The sequence below is a fragment of the Anomaloglossus baeobatrachus genome, chromosome 5 (genome assembly GCF_048569485.1).
Source record: "Anomaloglossus baeobatrachus isolate aAnoBae1 chromosome 5, aAnoBae1.hap1, whole genome shotgun sequence".
NCBI classification, from domain to species: Eukaryota; Metazoa; Chordata; class Amphibia; order Anura; family Aromobatidae; genus Anomaloglossus; species Anomaloglossus baeobatrachus.
In genome coordinates, this window is record NC_134357.1 from 309101646 (window position 1) to 309120858 (window position 19213).

The following is a 19213-nucleotide window of genomic DNA, read 5'->3' on the forward strand; positions in this document are numbered from 1 at the left end:
AACAATTCGTTCGACACCAGAGACCAAACATATACAGTGGGTACGAAAAGTATTCAGACCCCTTTATAAATTTTCACTCTTTATTTCATTGCAGCCATTTGGTAAATTAAAAAAAGTTCATTTTTTTCTCATTATTGTACTCTCTGGGATGGGATAAAATTCCACAAAGTCAACTATCACTGCAACCCTCCACCAGTCAGGCTTTTATGGCAGCGTGGCCTGACTGAAGCCTCTCCTCAGTGCAAGACATATAACAGCCCGCATAGAGTTTGCAAAAAAACACATGAAGGACTCCCAGACTATGAGAAGTAAGATTCTCTGATGAGACAAAGATAGAACTTTTTGGTGATAATTTGAAGCGGTATGTGTGGAAAAAAAACAGGCACTGCTCATCACCTGCCCAATACAATCCCAACAGTGAAACATGGTGGTGGCAGCATCATGCTATGGGGGTGTTTTTCAGCTGCAGGGACAGGACAACTGGTTGTAATTGAAGGAAACATGAATGTGGCCAAATACAGAGATATCCTGGAAGAAAACCTCTTCCAGAGTGCTCTGGACGTCAGACTTGGCTGACAGTTCACCTTCCAACAAGACAATGATCCTAAGCACACAGCTAAAATAACAAAGGACTGGCTTCAGAACAACTCTGTGACCGATCTTGACTGGCCCAGCCAGAGCCCTGACCTAAACCAAATTGAGCATCTCTGAAGAGACCTGAAAATGGCTGTCCACCAACATTCACCATCCAACCTGACAGAACTGGAGAGGATCTACAAGGAAGAATGGCAGAGGATTCCCAAATCCGGGTGTGAAAAACCTGTTGCATCCTTCCCAAGAAGACTATACTGGCTCAAAAGGGTGCTTCTACTCAAAACTGAGCAAAGGGTCTGAATACTTATGACCACATGATATTTCAGTTTTTCTTGTTTAATAAATTTGCAAAAATGTCTACATTTCTGTTTTTTTTCCGTCAAGATGGGGAGCAGAGTGTACTTTAATGTGAATAAAATTAACTTTTTGGAATTTACCAAATGGCTGCAATGAAACAAAGAGTGAAAAATGTAAAGGGGTCTGAATACTTACCATACCCACTGTACCTAGCTCCACTTAGCAAGTAAAGTCCATTGTGTATCAGACATCAGAACCGGGCGGTGCTCGACCTAACAGTGAGCCCACAAATCCATATCCAATAAGGAGGAAAAGAAAAGAGGAAGCACTCACTCTTCAGAAAAAACCTTCTTTATTTCATCCAAAAATTAAAATTACAGGGGAGGGATGCGGGAGACATCTCAGACTACGGTGACCATTTCACGCACAGCAGCGCCTCGCCGGGTTAGGACAGACTTGCTTATTTTTTTCAACATTTCACCAGACTTGGATTATTTTTTCCCATTTCTAGTACATGACATATTAAATTAAATGGTGTTATTCAAAATTACGACTCATCCTGCAAAAAACAAGCCCCACATGGCTATATTGGTGGAAACAAATAACTTTTTTATTATTCTTGGAAGTGGTGGAGGCAAAAACAAAACAACAAACACAACAATTGGCTGTGGCAAAAAGGAGTTGCTGTTTTAGCTCAGCAGGTATTAATTTTCCAATTTATATCTAGATAGGTGGAGTACCCCATTATTTATGGATCTGTCTCCACATTTATTTGCTTTAGTTGGTAATTCCATGGGTTCTTCTAAGCACCTGACTAGCACTCTGAAAATGGTGGGGCCCACACAGCAAGTGACGATTAACAGAAAATAGGAAAGCATTTTGTTGTTGCCTTTTAGTTAGTTTGAAATGTAAATAAGAAATGGCAGTTAACAGGAACAGTGGAGGTCAAGATAAGGTCTGGAAGACCAAGGAAAATGTCTGCTCGTAGGAATGCTAGGGAGCCAAATCAGAACCCTGCCTGACTGCAAAAGACTGGAAGATTTAGCAGACTCTGGAGTTGTGGTACATTGTTCTACTGTTCAGAGACACCTGCACACATATGCTTTCATGAAAGAGTCATTAGAAGAAAACCTCTTCACCATAATATTCAGCATCAGAAATATGCAAAAGAACAATTAAACAAACCTGATGAGTTTTGAAAACAAGTCTTGTGGACCGATGAGGTTAAAATGTGACTCTTTGGCCACAATGATCAAAGGTATGTGTGGAAAAAAAAGGGGTCCAGAATTTCAGGAAAATAACATATCACCAAGCATGGGGAGTGGATCAATCATACTTTATGGTTATGATGCATCCAATGGCATGAGGACCAGTTCACGGCTAGAGAGAAGAATGGATTCAATGAAATTAAAAATTCTTGATGCAAACATAACACCATCTGTAAAAAAGCTGAAGTTGAAAAGAGGATGGCTTCTACTGTCGCGGGCGGCGGGGCGCTGCGCTCACCACGCTCGGGTCCGGCGCTGCTGCTGCTGCTCGGTGGCTCAAGCGGTGGGCCGGATCCAGGGACTCGAGCGGCGCTGCTTGCCCGTGAGTGAAAGGGGCAGTTTGTTGGGGTTTAGGATGTCGGTTTGTGACGCCACCCACGGTGTGTGGTGAGGTTGGGGCACTACCGCTGCTCTGTACGGGAATCCCGGGAGCGATGACAGGGAGCAGCTGGGATGTTTCTCTCCCCTCCGTGGGTAGGGGGATTTTGGTAGTCCCGGGGCCCGGAGTTGTTGTCTGGTTGATGGATTGCGGGGCTGGCCAGGTGCAGGGTCTCGGGGCAGCGCAGTGCCAGACGGCACGGTGGTACTTACTTAGCCAGTAATGCACACGGAGTCTCTGGTAAAACAAACGGCTGGATGGACGAGTCCCACAGACGGCTGCGACGGTCACTCCCGGTAGGTTGGCGGTAACTGTCTCTCCCTGCACCGGTGTTATGTTCTCGGCCCCGATGGCTTCCCACGGGTAACCCGCTCCGCAGCGGTAGGTTGGCTAAGGGAGCCCCTGTTTGCCCGCAGGCTCTGGCCCTGGGAGCTCTATCTCTGGCGGTAGCTTTCTCTCCCTCACGGTTTGGACGGTTGCCTTCAGTCGGGTCTTTACTGCTGGAAACCCTGGAGGTTCCCGTCGCTGACGGATTTGACCGGTTTAACGGTGACTCCTAGCCTGGTCGGGGTCCGTAGGCCCTGCCGGATGGTGCTGGCTTCTCTTCGCTCCCTGATCCGGTACCGGCGGGCCACCGCCCGTCCCCGGTCCTTATGGTTGTGCCTCAATCGGCCTCTCCTGCAGACGGTCACCACCGTCTGCCAACCTTGCTGTCAGGTGCCCGGGCCACGTACCCGGACACGGCCAGTCAGTTCCTCCATTACCACTTCCCTGACTCTCACTCTCAACTCCTCGTCACTAACTCCCAACTCAACTGCCTTCCTTTTCCCGCCTCCAGGACTGTGAACTCCTTGGTGGGAGGAGCCAACCGCCTGGCTCCGCCCCACCTGGTGTGGACATCAGCCCCTGGAGGGAGGCAACAAGGATTAGTGTCTGACTTAGATGTTCCTAAGCGGGGTGTGGGGTGTGTTGTTGCAGTACCTGTGACGTCCTGGCTTGTCCAGGGCGCCACACTACAAGTGGATAACTATCCTAAACACACCTCAAAATTCACAATAGACTACCTCAAATGGTGCAAGCTGAAGGTTTTGCAATGGCCCTCACAGTCTCTTAATCTGAACATCATTGAAAATCTATGGCTAGACCTCACAAGAGCAGTGCATGCAAGATGACCCAGGAATATCACAGAATGGGAAGACTTTTCCAAGGAAGAATGGATGAAAATCCCTAAAACAAGAATTTAAATAATCTTGGCTGGCTAGGAGTGGGGATGTAAACAGAAATACAACTTACACACCTATCTGAACATAGCAAAACCGGTTATGGCGCTCCCCTGAAAATCTTTCTCGGAGAGACAGTTTGGGTTCTGATGATCCAGAAACCAGGACAGACTGCACCGATGTGGCAGGCTGAGGTCATTGTTGTATTGCTCCTTTTAATTCAGCCACCTGAAGAGACAAGGTCTGCAATTGTTTTGCTAATGGAACAACCGGATCCATACTGAAATGTAATGAAATTATAGCCAGCTATAATATCACAATATGACTGCGGTATAGGGAGAGACAGGGGGCTCCTATACTGTCCCTCACACTAGGGGACCCTAGACTATTCCTTATTTCAAGGTTACCACCAATGGTGGAGATGCCTAAGTCCTGTGGCTGGCTAGTCTCCTGATCAAAACTAATCTGTCCTACCCTCAGGGAAGGAAGGGGCAGGAGTGTGATGACAACACAGTTAAATACAGTCAGGGAAAAAACAAAACTCAGCCACATTATAAACTCATATGAACAAACAGATTGAGTTGAAAAACAAGAAGCAAGGCAGCAACAAAAGGATAACAAGAGATAACACCACAACTGCTCACATCAAAAAAGTACTACAACCACCAGTAAGTCTGGATCACCATACCTCACTAACCAGTATAGACTAGCTATGGCTGGCATTAAAGATATTGTCTAACAACATATATAGGAGGGGAGTGAATGTGGCTGGCTCCACCACAGCATGAGATCAAAGGAGATTAACAGGCAGCCCCAGCAGTGAATATCTCTTGCTGGCCTGCCTATGAACTACATGACCACTGAGGAAGGATTCTCCGGTCGTGATGGTTAGTATACCCACTTAACCTAATAAATAACACACCGACTGCATGTGACTTGGTTAAACAAATTGGCCACAGCAGCCTTTATTACCTATTATTAACATACTAACACAAGGGGGCGCCGTCCAACGGGCGACCCCAAACAAATAATAGGTAACACATAAATAATAACTGTACATGTAACCCCATGTAGGCCCGGTCCAGAAACCACTTCCTCCACCAATATCCCTGGCCGCAACACTCCGACCCAGAGATGAGGTATTAATCACCCCGTGGATTAATACCCCCCAAACCTTGCAGAACCCCGTGCCTGCAATTTACCGGAACCCGGAGACACCATACCAAGACAGTGCCTCTCAGTCCAGCCACCAATCCCTTACAACCGCCTCTGGACCAGACCTACCCCCGCCACAGGACAGGACACGTGACACCTTACGTGGCCTGGACCCGCCACACACCCAAGGCTTGCTCCACCATCACGCAAACCCAAGGCCCAGAGATCAGAACCAATCTCAGTAAGGTGAACCCCATCACCCCTTCGAAACTGCCACTTTGGCGACTCCAGATCCGCACATCACACTACACTACCGCCGTTTCTCCGCACGAAACGCGCAACCACCCTGTTCACATGATCCCGGGCGCGATTCAGCTTCTCAACTGACCGTGCCCCCCTCCACACCAATGTGGCCACAATCCGACCATACCACTATCAAACCCGGATACCTGGTCCATAAACGCAATAGATCCATCTTGATGTCCCAGATCAAATCACGTGATGCCCGCACTCCCAAGTCACTTCCCCCCCCACGTGCAAAAACCAACACGTTCGGAGGTCTATCCACCCTGCAATAGTATTCAAACTCCGTCACGACCCCGCTCCATTCCATGCCCCGCACACCGAACCACTTGACCAACGCAAGCGATCTGTCCACCCAACTGCCGACCATTCAGGCGAGCATCGGCCCGACGGGCCCCCCAGAACACGAAGGAGAGCCCCAGAATCCATATCAGGCAGATTCCTACAACCACAAAAACTTTACCAAAACAAACCCCACCAACACCAATTTTTTAGCATGAAACCCCGACAAAGTCACAACCAACTACTCCATAAAGCCCTCACTGGGACAACAACTGTGGGCGCACATAACCCCGAAAAACGATAAGACTCCCACCAACCGATTCGTCCCACCATGTCATCACCCAGGCCACAACGCGAAGCCTCCGCAGCCGCCCCGATCCTGAAGGAATGAGGCCCATAATCTCCCGAGCATTCCCCCGCACAGCGCAACAACTCCTCAGTACGGCCACAAACTGGTAACGAGACAAACCAAGACCCATCCAAGTGCCATAACAGCAGGCCCGGAGGACCGCCCCCAAGCCGCAAAACTTCCTCACCAACTGCCCCGGGCACAACGCATCCATCACAACCAACCTGCCTCGACCCATCAGGTCTGTTTTTGGACCGCCTAAGCTGACACTCTACTCTCCGTCCCACCAATGCCACAACCTCGGACATCAGACCACCCCCCCTGAACCTGGAAGGGCTCACCAACGCCCCAAAAAGGCTAACACAAAAGCCGTTTCAAAAGCACCCTCTCATAAACTGAGACACAAATTTCCCGCAAACCGTCCACCAATTGCCGTAACAAAACCAAAGAAATGGGCCACCTAGTGTCCCGCTCCTTCGCCCTTTTTTCGAAAAAACCCTTCAAGGCCTGCCGCCCCAAAATTCCGCGACACGCCCCACTCACCCCTGACCTTCAACCAAAAAAGGCCACAGCCGCCACCCTAAGTATCACTGCTGATGCTGACTTCCCAGCCCTGAAATCCTCGCTCACTAGTGCCAGTAGCGCCAACAAGTAATTTGCTCGCCCGTCACCAAACATAACTCCCAGCATCTCCTGCCACTCACCGAATTCATAATGAAACCCGCAATCAATGCCTCACCAGGCTCCACAAGTCCTCTGGACACTGCTCCGATCTCGTCTGCCCCCCGGCATGAACTCCCACAACCTGTGGACTGAAAATGAGATAAAGCGTCCGCCACCCCGTTATCAACCCCCACCACGTGTTTCGCAACCACATGAACGTTCCACAGTAAACACTTGAGCACCAAATGCCGCAGATAAGCCACTACCGGTCCGGACTCTGCTGACAAGCTGTTTATCGCATGCACCACCGCCTGATTATCGCAGTGATCGCACACTTACATCCCGAAAATTGCGACCCCCCACAATTCCACCGTCACCACGATCGAAAATAACCACAGCAAGGCCAGATTCCTAACCAGACCAACCTGCCGCCATTCCTCAGGCCACCTCCCAACATACGAATGTCCCTGAAAAAGTGGTGACGAAACCTGCCGACCCGGCCGCGTCCCTGTTCAGTTCTAGCACACCATTGGGCACCACCTTCTTCAACCACAAGGCTCGGCCGTTAAAACATTGCAAGAAAAACATCCCAAACCAGAAAATCCTCCTTGATCTCCCGCGTGACCCGTACAAAATGCGCCGGGGACCGTACGCCTACCCTATCTGCCGCCAAAATCTTGGCGAACACCCGCCCCATTGGCATAATCCTGCACGCAAAGTTCAAACTTCCCGAGCAAAGACTGCACCACCTTCAGCCGCCCTTTCCGTGCTGCCAGCATTGCTGCTACCACTCACCACAAGGCCACCATCTTCCCCTCCGGCAGCCTGCATTCCATAGCCAAAGAGTCAATCTCAGTCCCCAAAGAAAACAAAAAATTACCGCATAACCGTCGCCGGCCCCTCCGACTTATCCTGTGCTAAAGGGAACCCAAAGCTATCCGCCACTCTCTGTAAGGCGAACAACGAGCCAGCGCAAACCATGGATCCCGCCGGACCGACACCAAGAAAATCATCTAGATAGAGGATAATGGAGGACACCCAGACACGTCCCGCACCACCCACTCAGCAAAGGAACTAAACGCCTCAAAATACAAACCAGAAATTGAAACAGCCCATAGGCGAACAATGATCAACATAAACTCATCACCCCACCAGCAACCCAGAAGGTGCTGGCTCTCCGGATGCACCGGCAGCAAACGAAACGCCGATTCTACATCCACCTTTGCCATCAATGCACCGCATCCCGCCGCCCGCACCAAGTCCAGCGCTTTGTCAAACGAGACGTAGTACACTGCCGACAATTCTAGCGCGATGCCATCATTCACTGACGACCCCCCCCGGAAATGAAAGATGCTGGATGAGCCGAAATTTATCCGGCTCCTTCTTTGGCACCACCCCCAACCGGGACACCACCAGATTACTGCACGGCGGGCTCTCAAATGGACCCCCCCATCCTGCCCAACTCAACCTCTGTCCCCAACTTCCCACCCACAACCATAGGGTGGTCCCTTGCCGACCGTAAAGTACGACAAACCGGAGGCCATGCCTCGACCGCCGACGAAATCTGAAAACCGTATAAAAAACCAAACCGCAAAATTGACGCCGCTGCCCCGCCCGGATACCTATTTAAAAGATGGCGCCATTGCCCCTATTTTCACTGGCGTCCTCCCTTTTACCAAAACCCGTCCCCCCTCAGCCGGAGCACTCATGCTCGAACCTGCATGCTGCCCCAAATTTGCACCGGCCGTCGCCAACTTGCCAGCACAATCCCTTTTTCTGGGTACCCGAGGGCATGGCTCCCGTTCCCCCCGGCGCCGCCATGAAAGGGGGGGGGGGAGGGGTTGGCTCGGGGCCGCCATTCAACGCATCCCTAAGGAAATGTCCTCACGGTCCCACCGCATGCCGGGCCGCAACGCCTTCCGCCGCCTAAACTGCACATCATACCGCAGCCATGGCAAGCCCCTGTCCGTGCGATACGCCTCCCCCATTGCATCCCGATAGTCAAACAGAGCCGAGCAGTGCTCCGGCTCCTTTTCCCCTATGACACTTGCCAAATTGCAAACGCCTGCAGCCAATTGGAAAAAAGGGGGGCGAGGAATGAGCATATAACGGCGTTTTTCTTCCTCTTCCCCTTCCTTCTTGGGAGTCGTTCGGCTTCACCTTGTCCAGATTAAATTTTTTTTTTTTTTTTAACAGGGGTAGCAGGGAAAATATCTTCACATACTCCCCCTTCCCAATCTTGTCCCTCACCTCCCTCTGGAGGTGAGCCCTTAACGGTCCCTCAAAGCACACGTAAACTTAGCCCTATCCGCCAAACGCACCACCTCATCCCCATTTTCCTGTTCTACCGCTGTTTAACCCGCGGGCTCCACTACTCCACCAACCGCACCCGTCCCTACCGGCGCCGCCTCACTGCTGACCGACGCTGCGCCCTCCACCGTCGACCCGTCCAGGCCGCTGCTGCCGCCGGCGCGCGCGTTAAACCCTGCAACAAGCCCAGCAACTGACTAAGCAATGCTGACCCCCCTTGGCGCTGCCGTGCCCGCAGCCACCTCCCCAAAACTAGCACCCCGCGCCGCAAGCAATGCCGAATCCACGGCTAGCTCACCCGACCGTGGCGCAGAAATGGAAATTGGAACCGCGACGTCCTCCGCCATCTGCTCGTCAGATTCGTCCCCCCGACCTGAGGGCTCCCTCTTCTTCCTCGCTGTAGTCGTCCTCCACCATTCCAGCTCCAGGGGACGCAGCCGATGCCTCCCCTCCACCACGGCCGCCCTCCTGGGCCGCCGCGTGGGCACTGGCGGTGGGCATCCGTCTCTTCCTGTGCGGCGACAGCCCGCGAGACCGTCCTGTCCCCCGGGCCGCCGCTGACCGAATCCTCTTCTTGGAGGAGCCTCTCCCTGAGCTCAGGTGGCTCCCCACCGTCGCCTCCAGCCCTCCAGGGGCCCCAACCGTGGCATCCCGCCGGGTCCTCCCCGGGAGGGGGAGACCGCTGCTGCCGGGCGCAGTACTGATGACCTGAGGGACCTGGCGGGAACCGCAGGGCTCCTGCCGTCCCCCCTGCTCCCCGCAGCCTCACGGGTATCCGGGTGCCGCCTGCACACACCGGTCCCCCCGCTGGCTGCCTGCGCCCAGCCCCCCCGCCACTCACGGGGGGTACTGCTGGCCTCATTCAATTGCAGGGCCCGCTCCCATTTGGAAGCTGCCGCAGGGCCGTGTCACTCCGCAGGGTGCCCGTCACCAGGAGCAGGCCCCCCAGGCTGGGCACGCCCCCTCTCAAACCTCCGATCACCGCTGGGCACGCCCCCCGGTCCCGGGCTGCCGCTGGCCTGGTAATTGAGCCCGAGGCCTGGGACCAGAAGTAGGCCCCAGGCCGGGCCCGCCTCCGTCCAGGCCGCCGCTGGCCTCAGATCGTCGCCGGGCTCGCTCCCGGCCGGGAGACGCCGCTGGGCTCCTCACTCCAGCCCGAGGCCCGACATCAGGAGAAGGCCCCGGGCTGGCCACGCCCCCTTTGCGGCCGCCGCGGCCTCGCCGGAGATTCCTCCCTGCGGCCGGGGCAGACGCTGGAAGCAGCCGCTGCCCGCCCCGCCGCGGAGGGTCCCGAGGGGGGCTCTCACTGGGCCTCCTTGCCCCCCCTGCGGCCGGAGAATACCTGATGATGGGGGGGGGGGGGAAACCCAGGCAGCCCTGAAGTGGGACTGCACTGCCTGGGCCCCGTGCACCGCCATCGCTGATCGGATCGTCCTGTCCCGTTCCTGGAGGTCCGCCATGCCGTTGGACAGGTCGGAATCCTTTACTGTCCGGAGTCACAAGGAAGGTAAGACCCCTCCCCTATAGTTTATATACTAGCCCCCTCCCCACCCTACAGTGACCCTATTCCACCAATCCCCTATAAGGGCCCATAATGCCCTTTAATTCACTTTATTAACCCCTCACTCCCTCCCTTCCCTCTGGTCATGTCGCCCCTCCCCCTATGGGGTCCATGGCTTTCTAGTCTGTGGGTTGACGCCAAGTCTCCTTTGCTGATCACAGACATCAGAGAAGTTAGCAGGCAGTGTTCCAGAATCTGTAGTCTCCACAGAACATGACACCACCATGGCAGTCAGCGATGCCTACAAAATCCTCCATGTGACGTGCTGTCTGAGTTATGTTTTTCCTTTCTGACCTTGTTAGCATTCAGCATTGAACTGGTCTGAAGCAAACCAATGACCAAGGGAACTTTAAGAACTATTTGAACAGGATGTTTTACTGCCCGTGCAATGGTGAAATTGGACATGTATCTGTTGGTACAGTGGGTAAGAGTTCTGTTTCTCTTGGTGAGAGAACAAATCAGAAATAATTGTTCCCTTCAGAATGCATAGTAGTCACAGTGTTATTAGGCCGCACATGGATGAAATACTAATAAAAATCTAACACACCTACTATTTAGGGCAGGGTGGCTTAGTGCTTTTATGAGGTGCCAGTGTATTGCACCATACTGTCAGCCTATGGATCGCACACACGAATGTTACCCAGTATTTAATTAAAAGACAAGATGCTAACAGTCTATTATGTTCAACATCACAAGGTATTAAATACTATATGCAGTCTTACAACTTGTGTGCAGAGTTCTTTTTCATCGTCCGTGACAAATAAATTGGCAAGCTGAAAAAATATCATGTAAAATGTGTTTAAAATAGTTAACAAACTGAGCAAAATACTATGTCCTAATCTGAAGATACCTGTCACGTGGATTTTTGCACAAACATTGGCAACTGTCATGGCGGCATTGGACTCTGTTCAAATTGCAGATTCTGACACTCTGCCTGATGGTTTCTTTGGAGTCTGGGATCAACATGGGCACACTCGGGTGTCAACTTGTGTGCTGATTCATAGGCAGGCTAGTAAGAGTTAATCTCTGCTTGTCTGCTTGCTTCTTTAATCACATGTTGTGGGGAAACCTATCACATCTGCTACCCTCCTATTTATACTGTTGGAATACTTCTACCCATGCCAGCTATATATATTCTATGTTGGCCTGTGAGGTGTGGTGTCCCAGACTCTCTCTGGTGAAAGTTGTACTTAGTGGTGCTTTTTTGCCTGGTGTTGTAGTGGAGTGTACCCTGTTGTTTTGTACTTCCTTCCTGCTCTTGTTTTCCTCCTAAATCTCTTATTGTCTAAGTGTGTGTGTGTGTGTGTGTGCTGTGTGACAGAGGTTTTTTTTTCTTGTCTGTCTTTTTCTGTGATTTCTACACACTCCTGTCTTGTCCTTCCCTAGGAGCAGGGCAGGTGGAATTAGATCAGGACTGGTCAGAAGCAGAGCAAGGAAGGAGACTCTGGCCTCTCCACCATTAGGAGTAACCCTGAGATTTGGGATAGCATTGGGTCCTCTAGCTTGAGGGATAGCTTAACAGCCCCGGTGTCATGCTGAGCAAGACTGGATAGGAGAATGACTGGGCAGGAACTCCTGCCATTTACCCTCAAGCTAAGGTAGGCCCTAGGCTGACTCTCATCCCTGAATTACGCTTAAAGGTAGCAACATCTGAGCTCCCAGCCTCTCCCTATCTCCTGTCCTGGCCCTAATGGTAAAGCCACCTCCCCACCCACGGTGCCAGACCGGGACGGAGATCCAAAAAAACCCCACCAACAACAAACAACAGACAGAGGGGTCAACAACACACAGACACCCTTAAACAAACAGTAGGGGAACACATATGGAGGTGAACAGGAACCAACATCAGAAGGGGGAAAGTAACTACCCCAGGGAACTTTTACACAACCCAGCACCAGACACCAGCAGCTGAAGCTGCAGCAAATGAAATACGTCCGTCCACCTCCGGACCAAGCTCCAGAATGATCTGAATAGCCGGCATCCCCTGCAGGAGGCAGAGGGTATTTATCCAGGCCGGACGTGGCCATCAGCAGGAACAGCTGAGCTGCAATGAGGAGTCTGCTGCTGAAACAGAAACGGACATTAACCCCTAGCGTGCCTAAAGAAAGAAACACTTTTAATCAACATAGTAACAGAAGGCAAAATGACAATGGCCTGAGCCTGTCAAAAGTGACACAGCACATAGTGACTAACGTGACACCTGGTTCCTCACTATCCCAAAATCATTGTGACAATACCTGTGCTGGTTCTAATAATTTCAATTCATGGCCTGCGCTTGACACGAGGATGAGTTGCTATGTGTGAAGGGGGCTGGCTGACTGAGTTGCTATGTGTGAAGGGGGCTGGCTGACTGAGTTGCTATGTGTGAAGGGGGCTGGCTGACTAAGTTGCTATGTGTGAAGGGGGCTGGCTGACTGAGTTGCTATGTGTGAAGGGGGTTGGCTGACTGAGTTGCTATGTGTGAAGGGGGCTGGCTGACTGAGTTGCTATGTGTGAAGGGGGCTGGCTGACTGAGTTGCTATGTGTGAAAGGGGCTGGCTGACTGAGTTGCTATGTGTGAAAGGGGCTGGCTGACTGAGTTGCTATGTGTGAAAGGGGCTGGCTGACTGAGTTGCTATGTGTGAAGGGGGCTGGCTGACTGAGTTGCTATGTGTGAAGGGGGCTGGCTGACTGAGTTGCTATGTGTGAAGGGGGCTGGCTGACTGAGTTGCTATGTGTGAAGGGGGCTGGCTGACTGAGTTGCTATGTGTGAAGGGGGCTGGCTGACTGGTTTGCTTCAATAGCCAAGTAATGTTCTCTATGCATTTAGTTTACAAATGAACAGTAAAGCTGCAGCATCCCAGTGGTTGGTGTAAGGCATTAAACCTCCTTGTTTCATTTATTCTTTGAAATGTGATAGGGCTGTTTCCATATTAGTTTATTTTGCTACATGTACTTTATTATTATGAGAACTGAAATTGTATCTTATCATTATTGTTGTTTGGCAAGACTCCCAGAAGAAGCAAGATGAGCCAGTCTAGCCTCATTGCTCTTCCCTCCCATGTGATGTTTTCACTCCATTTTTAATCTCTTGGTTTCGCAGACCTTCCCTTGTCACTTTAATAGGGATTTATGAACAAAAGAATCATGGCCACCTAGTGGATGTCTTTATAACTGCAGTAACGACTAGTTTTTAATTTTGGACATTTTTTTAACTAAGGAATGAAAATTGCTTACGACTATAATAAATTAAAATAAACAGTATTTAATTTTGCACAGAAAATATATTTTTGTGATAGTTTCAAACAATAAAGGTAAATTAATAGCTCAGGTTTGCTTGTTTCTTAGAAGCTTGGTTTCTACTTAAGGTAATTATAAAGTATTAAGAGATGTGTCATCTACTCTTAGCTTTTCTTGAAACTAGGAAAGAGAACTTTTCACGTTCTAAGTAAAAAATTGATTTAAACACCTTTGGAAAAATCCCTGAGGTCCCCTGATTGGGATACTCTTTTCCATTTTGCACTGTGTTGCTCCATTTAATAGATATTCATATTTGTTTCTTGTGGAACTCAATACGGAAAATCTCAGCTTGTTTCATCACCGTATTCACTGGGGATTTGTGCTTTCACCTCTATCTCCCAGACACTGCCAACCACAGCTCAGCAGCTGATCTGTCATTCTAGACACTGCCAACCACAGCTCAGCAGCTGATCTAGCATTCCCAGTTGCTGCCAATCACAGCTAGGTAGCTGATCTAGCATTCCAGACACTGCCAATCACAACTTGGCAGCTGATCTAGCATTCCAGACACTGCCAATCACAGCTCAGCAGCTGATCTAGCATTCCAGACAGTTCAGCAGCTGATCTGTCATTCTAGACACTGCCAACCACAGCTCAGCAGCTGATCTAGCATTCCCAGATGCTGCCAATCACAGCTAGGTAGCTGATCTAGCATTCCAGACACTGCCAATCACAACTTGGCAGCTGATCTAGCATTCCAGACACTGCCAATCACAGCTCAGCAGCTGATCTAGCATTCCAGACACTGCCAATCACAGCTCAGCAGCTGATCTAGCATTCCAGACACTGCCAACCACAGTTCAGCAGCTGATCTAGCATTCCCAGATGCTGCCAATCACAGCTCGTCAGCTGATCTAGCATTCCCAGATGCTGCCAATCACAGCTCGGCAGCTGATTCAACATTCCAGACACTGCTAATCACAGCTTAGCAGCTGATCTAGCATTCTCAGTCACTGCCAATTACAGCTCGGCAGCTAATCTAGTATTCCAGACACTGCCAAGCTATAATTGGCATTTTCTGGGAGTGAGGGGTGAACGTGCACACCTCTAGTGAAGACTCTAAGAAATGTACAGTTGGCCTGCAAGCAGAGATTTCACATAGTGCTCTCCAAAAGAAACAAATGTGAATATCTCTGCAATGGAATGAAACAGTGCAGAAAAGAGAGGCAGATTCAGGGGAGCTCAGGGATTTAAACAAAGTGTTTAACTCTTTTTTTTAAACGCAATGACAAGTCCTAGTTAAAGTCTCCAATTTCTCACAAAGCCCATATTTTTTTGACAAACAAGCCACACCTTTGGCAGATTGCAGTTCTAATCAGAGTATAGCAGAGGCATTGTAGCTTATTTTGTTATTTTAAAGCTAATGACAAAATTCAGAATATGATGAGCCAAAATGAAAATGAGTGAATTTTGTAAAGCCTTAATATAAACACCATTTACATTTTCCCATTGTGTTTCCATAATTGTCCTGGACGATTTACTACAAACAATATTGTTATTATTTATTGTAAACCTGTCACACCTTCATTCATTGTCTGCATTGTACAGTGGCTTGACAAACAGTGAATCATAGCACTAATTGTCCAACGTCATTGTGAAAATCCATAACATTTAGTCTCTGAGGTCTCAGTTTGTCATTTCTACTAATGCAAAATGGGAAGTCGGTAAAACTTGTGTGAATTGCAACTTTCACTTCCTAATATTTAAAATACAACAGCAGACACTGAAGTATCAGATTATAATAAAAGCTAGTTTTGTGGGGGTCCAACCGCTAGTGCCCCTCTGTCGATCCCTATAATGTGCCATCCCAACCAGTTTGAAGTCTACTTTGGCTTCATGGCTTTAACCCAGAACAATAGTTTGATAAGAACTCACCAAGTCTACCATCCAAAGGATTTTAAAAGTATGGATTTTATAAGACCATATGTAGCACGCCTGAGACACTCAGGGCACTACAAGGAACTGCATCCTCTTGGGGATGCAGGACCTACCCCCTGTGACCTGGAGTATTAGTGCCGATACCACCATAGCACAACTAAAATCCTACTTCTCCACTCCACACCGGGCATAGAGGGTTAACCATGTAAGGGGATGGTCGCCATGGAAAGAAACGAGTCCCTGGGATTAGCCAGCCAAGTTGGAGGGGTCAGCAGTCAGAAGAGAGTCTAGAGAGTGTATCACACAGGAGAGGTGTGCGGACGTACCTGAGCTGGAATGCAGCGGTGACCAGAAGAGAGGTCGCTAGGTTGGGTACCGGAGATACCGCTAGGACCGGAGCACACACGGGGCACAGGGCTCTAGATCAGGCGCCAGTTCTACACGGCTTGATAAATACCTGCCCGTGAGGACACCTTCACGGACTTCACCAAACCAAATAATCCGGGGGCATCAGCAGTATACTAGGATCAGGGTCCGCACTGCCCGCCGTACGGAGAAGGAGACTGTACCCCAAAAGGGACAGTCGGGCCCCAAACGCTCCACGCTACGGGGACCCAACAAACAGAGAGTGCCGATGACAGAGCAACCTGGGTCACTACATTGGCACTGATAGTCCAAGGGACCTGAACCAGCAACTCCTGGGTCCAAGTGAGTAGAGACTGTTAAAGACAACCTGATGTGGTCTCCGTTATTATCCCCCATCATCTCCCAAGCACGCAGGTGGCGTCACATGACATTAACTCTATTCACCCCTGTAAATATCCCCTTTTAAAAAAAGGGGCCCAGGGCACCAGAGTGACATTCCCATTCGTTACCGCCTGGGACCGAGTACCCCCTTCCCTGGGCGCTACACATACGTGGTGTGAATAGAGTCTCAGTAAGCATCAAAATAAATGTACGTGACATAAATGATATTTCCATCAGCAGTTTATTTTAAAAGCTATGTACTGATTACTGACCAAGAAGAAGAATAATTAAATTTTTCCTCTTATTTTTTTTCCACAGAGGCAATACCATTTACTCGTCAGTTTGGTATACTAGGAAAAGAGATAGTAGTGCATTGTCATACTTCTGTTCCTTATGTTGAATGGAGGTTTAACGGTAGGGAAATTGAGAACAGCGATGATGTGAATTTGAATGGAAGTCACCATCTCACACTAGTGGAAGCGAAGAAACACGAGAGTGGTAATTACAGCTGTCATCGCCCCCACAGCAACAAGACTTTATTCCTTACGGAACTACAACTTGGACGTAAGTTTAAACCATTTCAAATGTTATTAAATGCAGTACAGGTTATGGATATGTAGCAAAATTAAAGCCCCCCAACCAAAAACAAACTAACTACAACAGCTGTAATATATTCCTAATATCTCTACCATCCAGTGTCCAGATAACAGTAGCCCTAGTCTATCAATCTGATTAAAGCTTACAGTTAGCCACTACTGTGAATAGTTCGATGGGTAAAGCAAAGGTGGTGGCCCAAAGCCATTTTCACCAAATTGTACCACACCACATTCATACTGCATTTGTGTCTACTTATAAGGAATGTAAGTTCAAAGTGGGCACTCTTATCCTACTGTAGGGGTATCATCCCTATGAGATGGTTAAGGGTGCTATGACTTTAAAAGGCAGTGCTCCCCTGTTTTATATGTGCTATGGACTAGCCAGCTGAGCCGTGCACCCCTTCTGAACTGCGAGCTTGGTCTAACCTGGCACCAAAAAGTGCAGGAAAGAGAGAAAGAGGGGGGCAGGAACAGGAGTCAGATTGCCTGAGAGTGGTTTGAGAAGAAGTATGGTACTGGCTGCAAGAGATACAGCAAGCCGGACCAAGAAAGAGTGGTCACCATCGAGTGGTTGGTCACCATCGAGTGGTTAGCCCCCACCCCAACGTGCAGTAGTGAGATGAGGTCATTATGTTGTGGGTGAGTGTGGGAAGAGACTTTATGCAGAGAGGAAATGGGGTGGATATTATGGAAAGGGGCAATGGGGAGAGAATATTATGAAATGGGGCAGCGTGGGGCCTATCATAGAAATGGGCAGTGTCGGGGAATAATTTAGAGAGTAGCAGTGTGGGGGGACAATTTAGGGAGGGGCAGTGTGGGAAGATATTATAGAGAGTAGCAGTATAGAGAGATATTATAGAGATGGCCAGTGTGTGAGGATATGTTAGAGAAGTAATATCCAGCAAAAATACGTAGCTACAAAACCTCATTGTGCGCACACAGCTTTATAACCTTTTTATTATACAAAATGCATACCATATTAGAATGACTTGATTGATGATTTTATTGTCTACTTAGTTCCTCCAGAAGAGCTCCAAATCCATTGTTGGTCTGCTAGTTACCCAGAGAAAATAAAATGTACCTGGCACCTCCATCCTGATACCAACATACACACCACGTTCCTTACAACATACAGGTAATGTTTCTAAAATTAGTGAATTAGAAGTATTTTGAAATATAAAGTATTTGAGGCATTATAGAGTCAAATGAATACTAAGGCTGCTTTCACACCTCCGGTTTCTGCAATGCGGCACACTCCGGCACTTTGCAGGAAAATCGCAACCGTTTTTTTTTTGCTGCCGGTTGCGATTTTCCTGCATAGACTTTAATTAGTGCCGCATTGTGCCGCATAGCCTTGCGTTCCATCCGGTTTTTGCCGCATGTGGCAGATTTAGCCGATGCGGCGGCCGGATGGAACGTTGCCTGGCACGTTTTTTCGTGCGGCAAAAAAAACCGCATCGCGCCGCATTCGGCGATGCGGCGCATTTTTCAATGCATGCCTATGGCGGCCGGATGCGGCGCGATGCGGCAATAACCGCATCCGGCCGCCGCATGCGGTTTTTGCCACTGCGCATGCTCAATAGCATGCCGCAAGCGGCAAAAACCGGACTGGCCGCAAAGGAAAAACGTATGCAAAGGATGCGGTGTTTTCACCGCATCCGTTGCATAGCTTGCACAGCCGGATTGAGCCGCAGTGCTCAAACCGGATGTGTGAAAGTAGCCTAAAAGGGCATAAAATAACTTTAATGTCATTTTAGTTTTTATTTCATGAATTAATAGCACTTATTAAAATAAGAAACTGTAATCTATCATCAGAGATTTGTGCTTTTCTATCCTCCTAGACTGATGTGTTACTGTTAAGTCATGGGTTAAATATATATTTAGAAAAAAAACAGGTTTTCCTACTAGTGCTCATTCAAACGGTCATATAATCAGTCTGTGTGCTGTCAAATATGCAAAACTGATGACATACAGAAAGCTCAATGACCAACGTAAGTCACTGTGATAGTTCACATGAACGTTTTTACTCTTGGATCAATGGTCTGCATATAATAAATTGCAGCATGCACTTCTGTATTCTGGATCAGACTTGCCCATTATAAGTCAATGGGTGCATAAAAAATGGATCACATACGGGTTACCCTCCATTTGCCATGGGTTTCATATGGAGCTATGGTCATCTGACAGCCGGAGCTCGTCCAGGAGCCGGCCGGAAACCAAGTTGCTGTGCGATACAGGTAAGTATGAACTCCCCCGATCACTCAGCACTTGTTCTGCATTGAGGATGCAGTGCCGAAGCCATGGTACTGTATTATCAATGCAGAATGACCGC

At 49.3% G+C, this 19213-nt stretch overlaps 1 protein-coding gene across 1 annotated transcript in view; it reads left to right on the forward strand.

Annotated features, from left to right (window-relative positions):
- EBI3 (Epstein-Barr virus induced 3) overlaps nt 1-19213 on the forward strand; it is a 43990-nt gene that overhangs the window by 15717 nt on the left and 9060 nt on the right. The window contains exons 2-3 of the mRNA XM_075347513.1: nt 16604-16849; nt 17899-18016. Coding sequence (XP_075203628.1) covers nt 16604-16849; nt 17899-18016 — 364 coding nt within the window. The remainder of the gene's footprint in view (nt 1-16603; nt 16850-17898; nt 18017-19213) is intronic.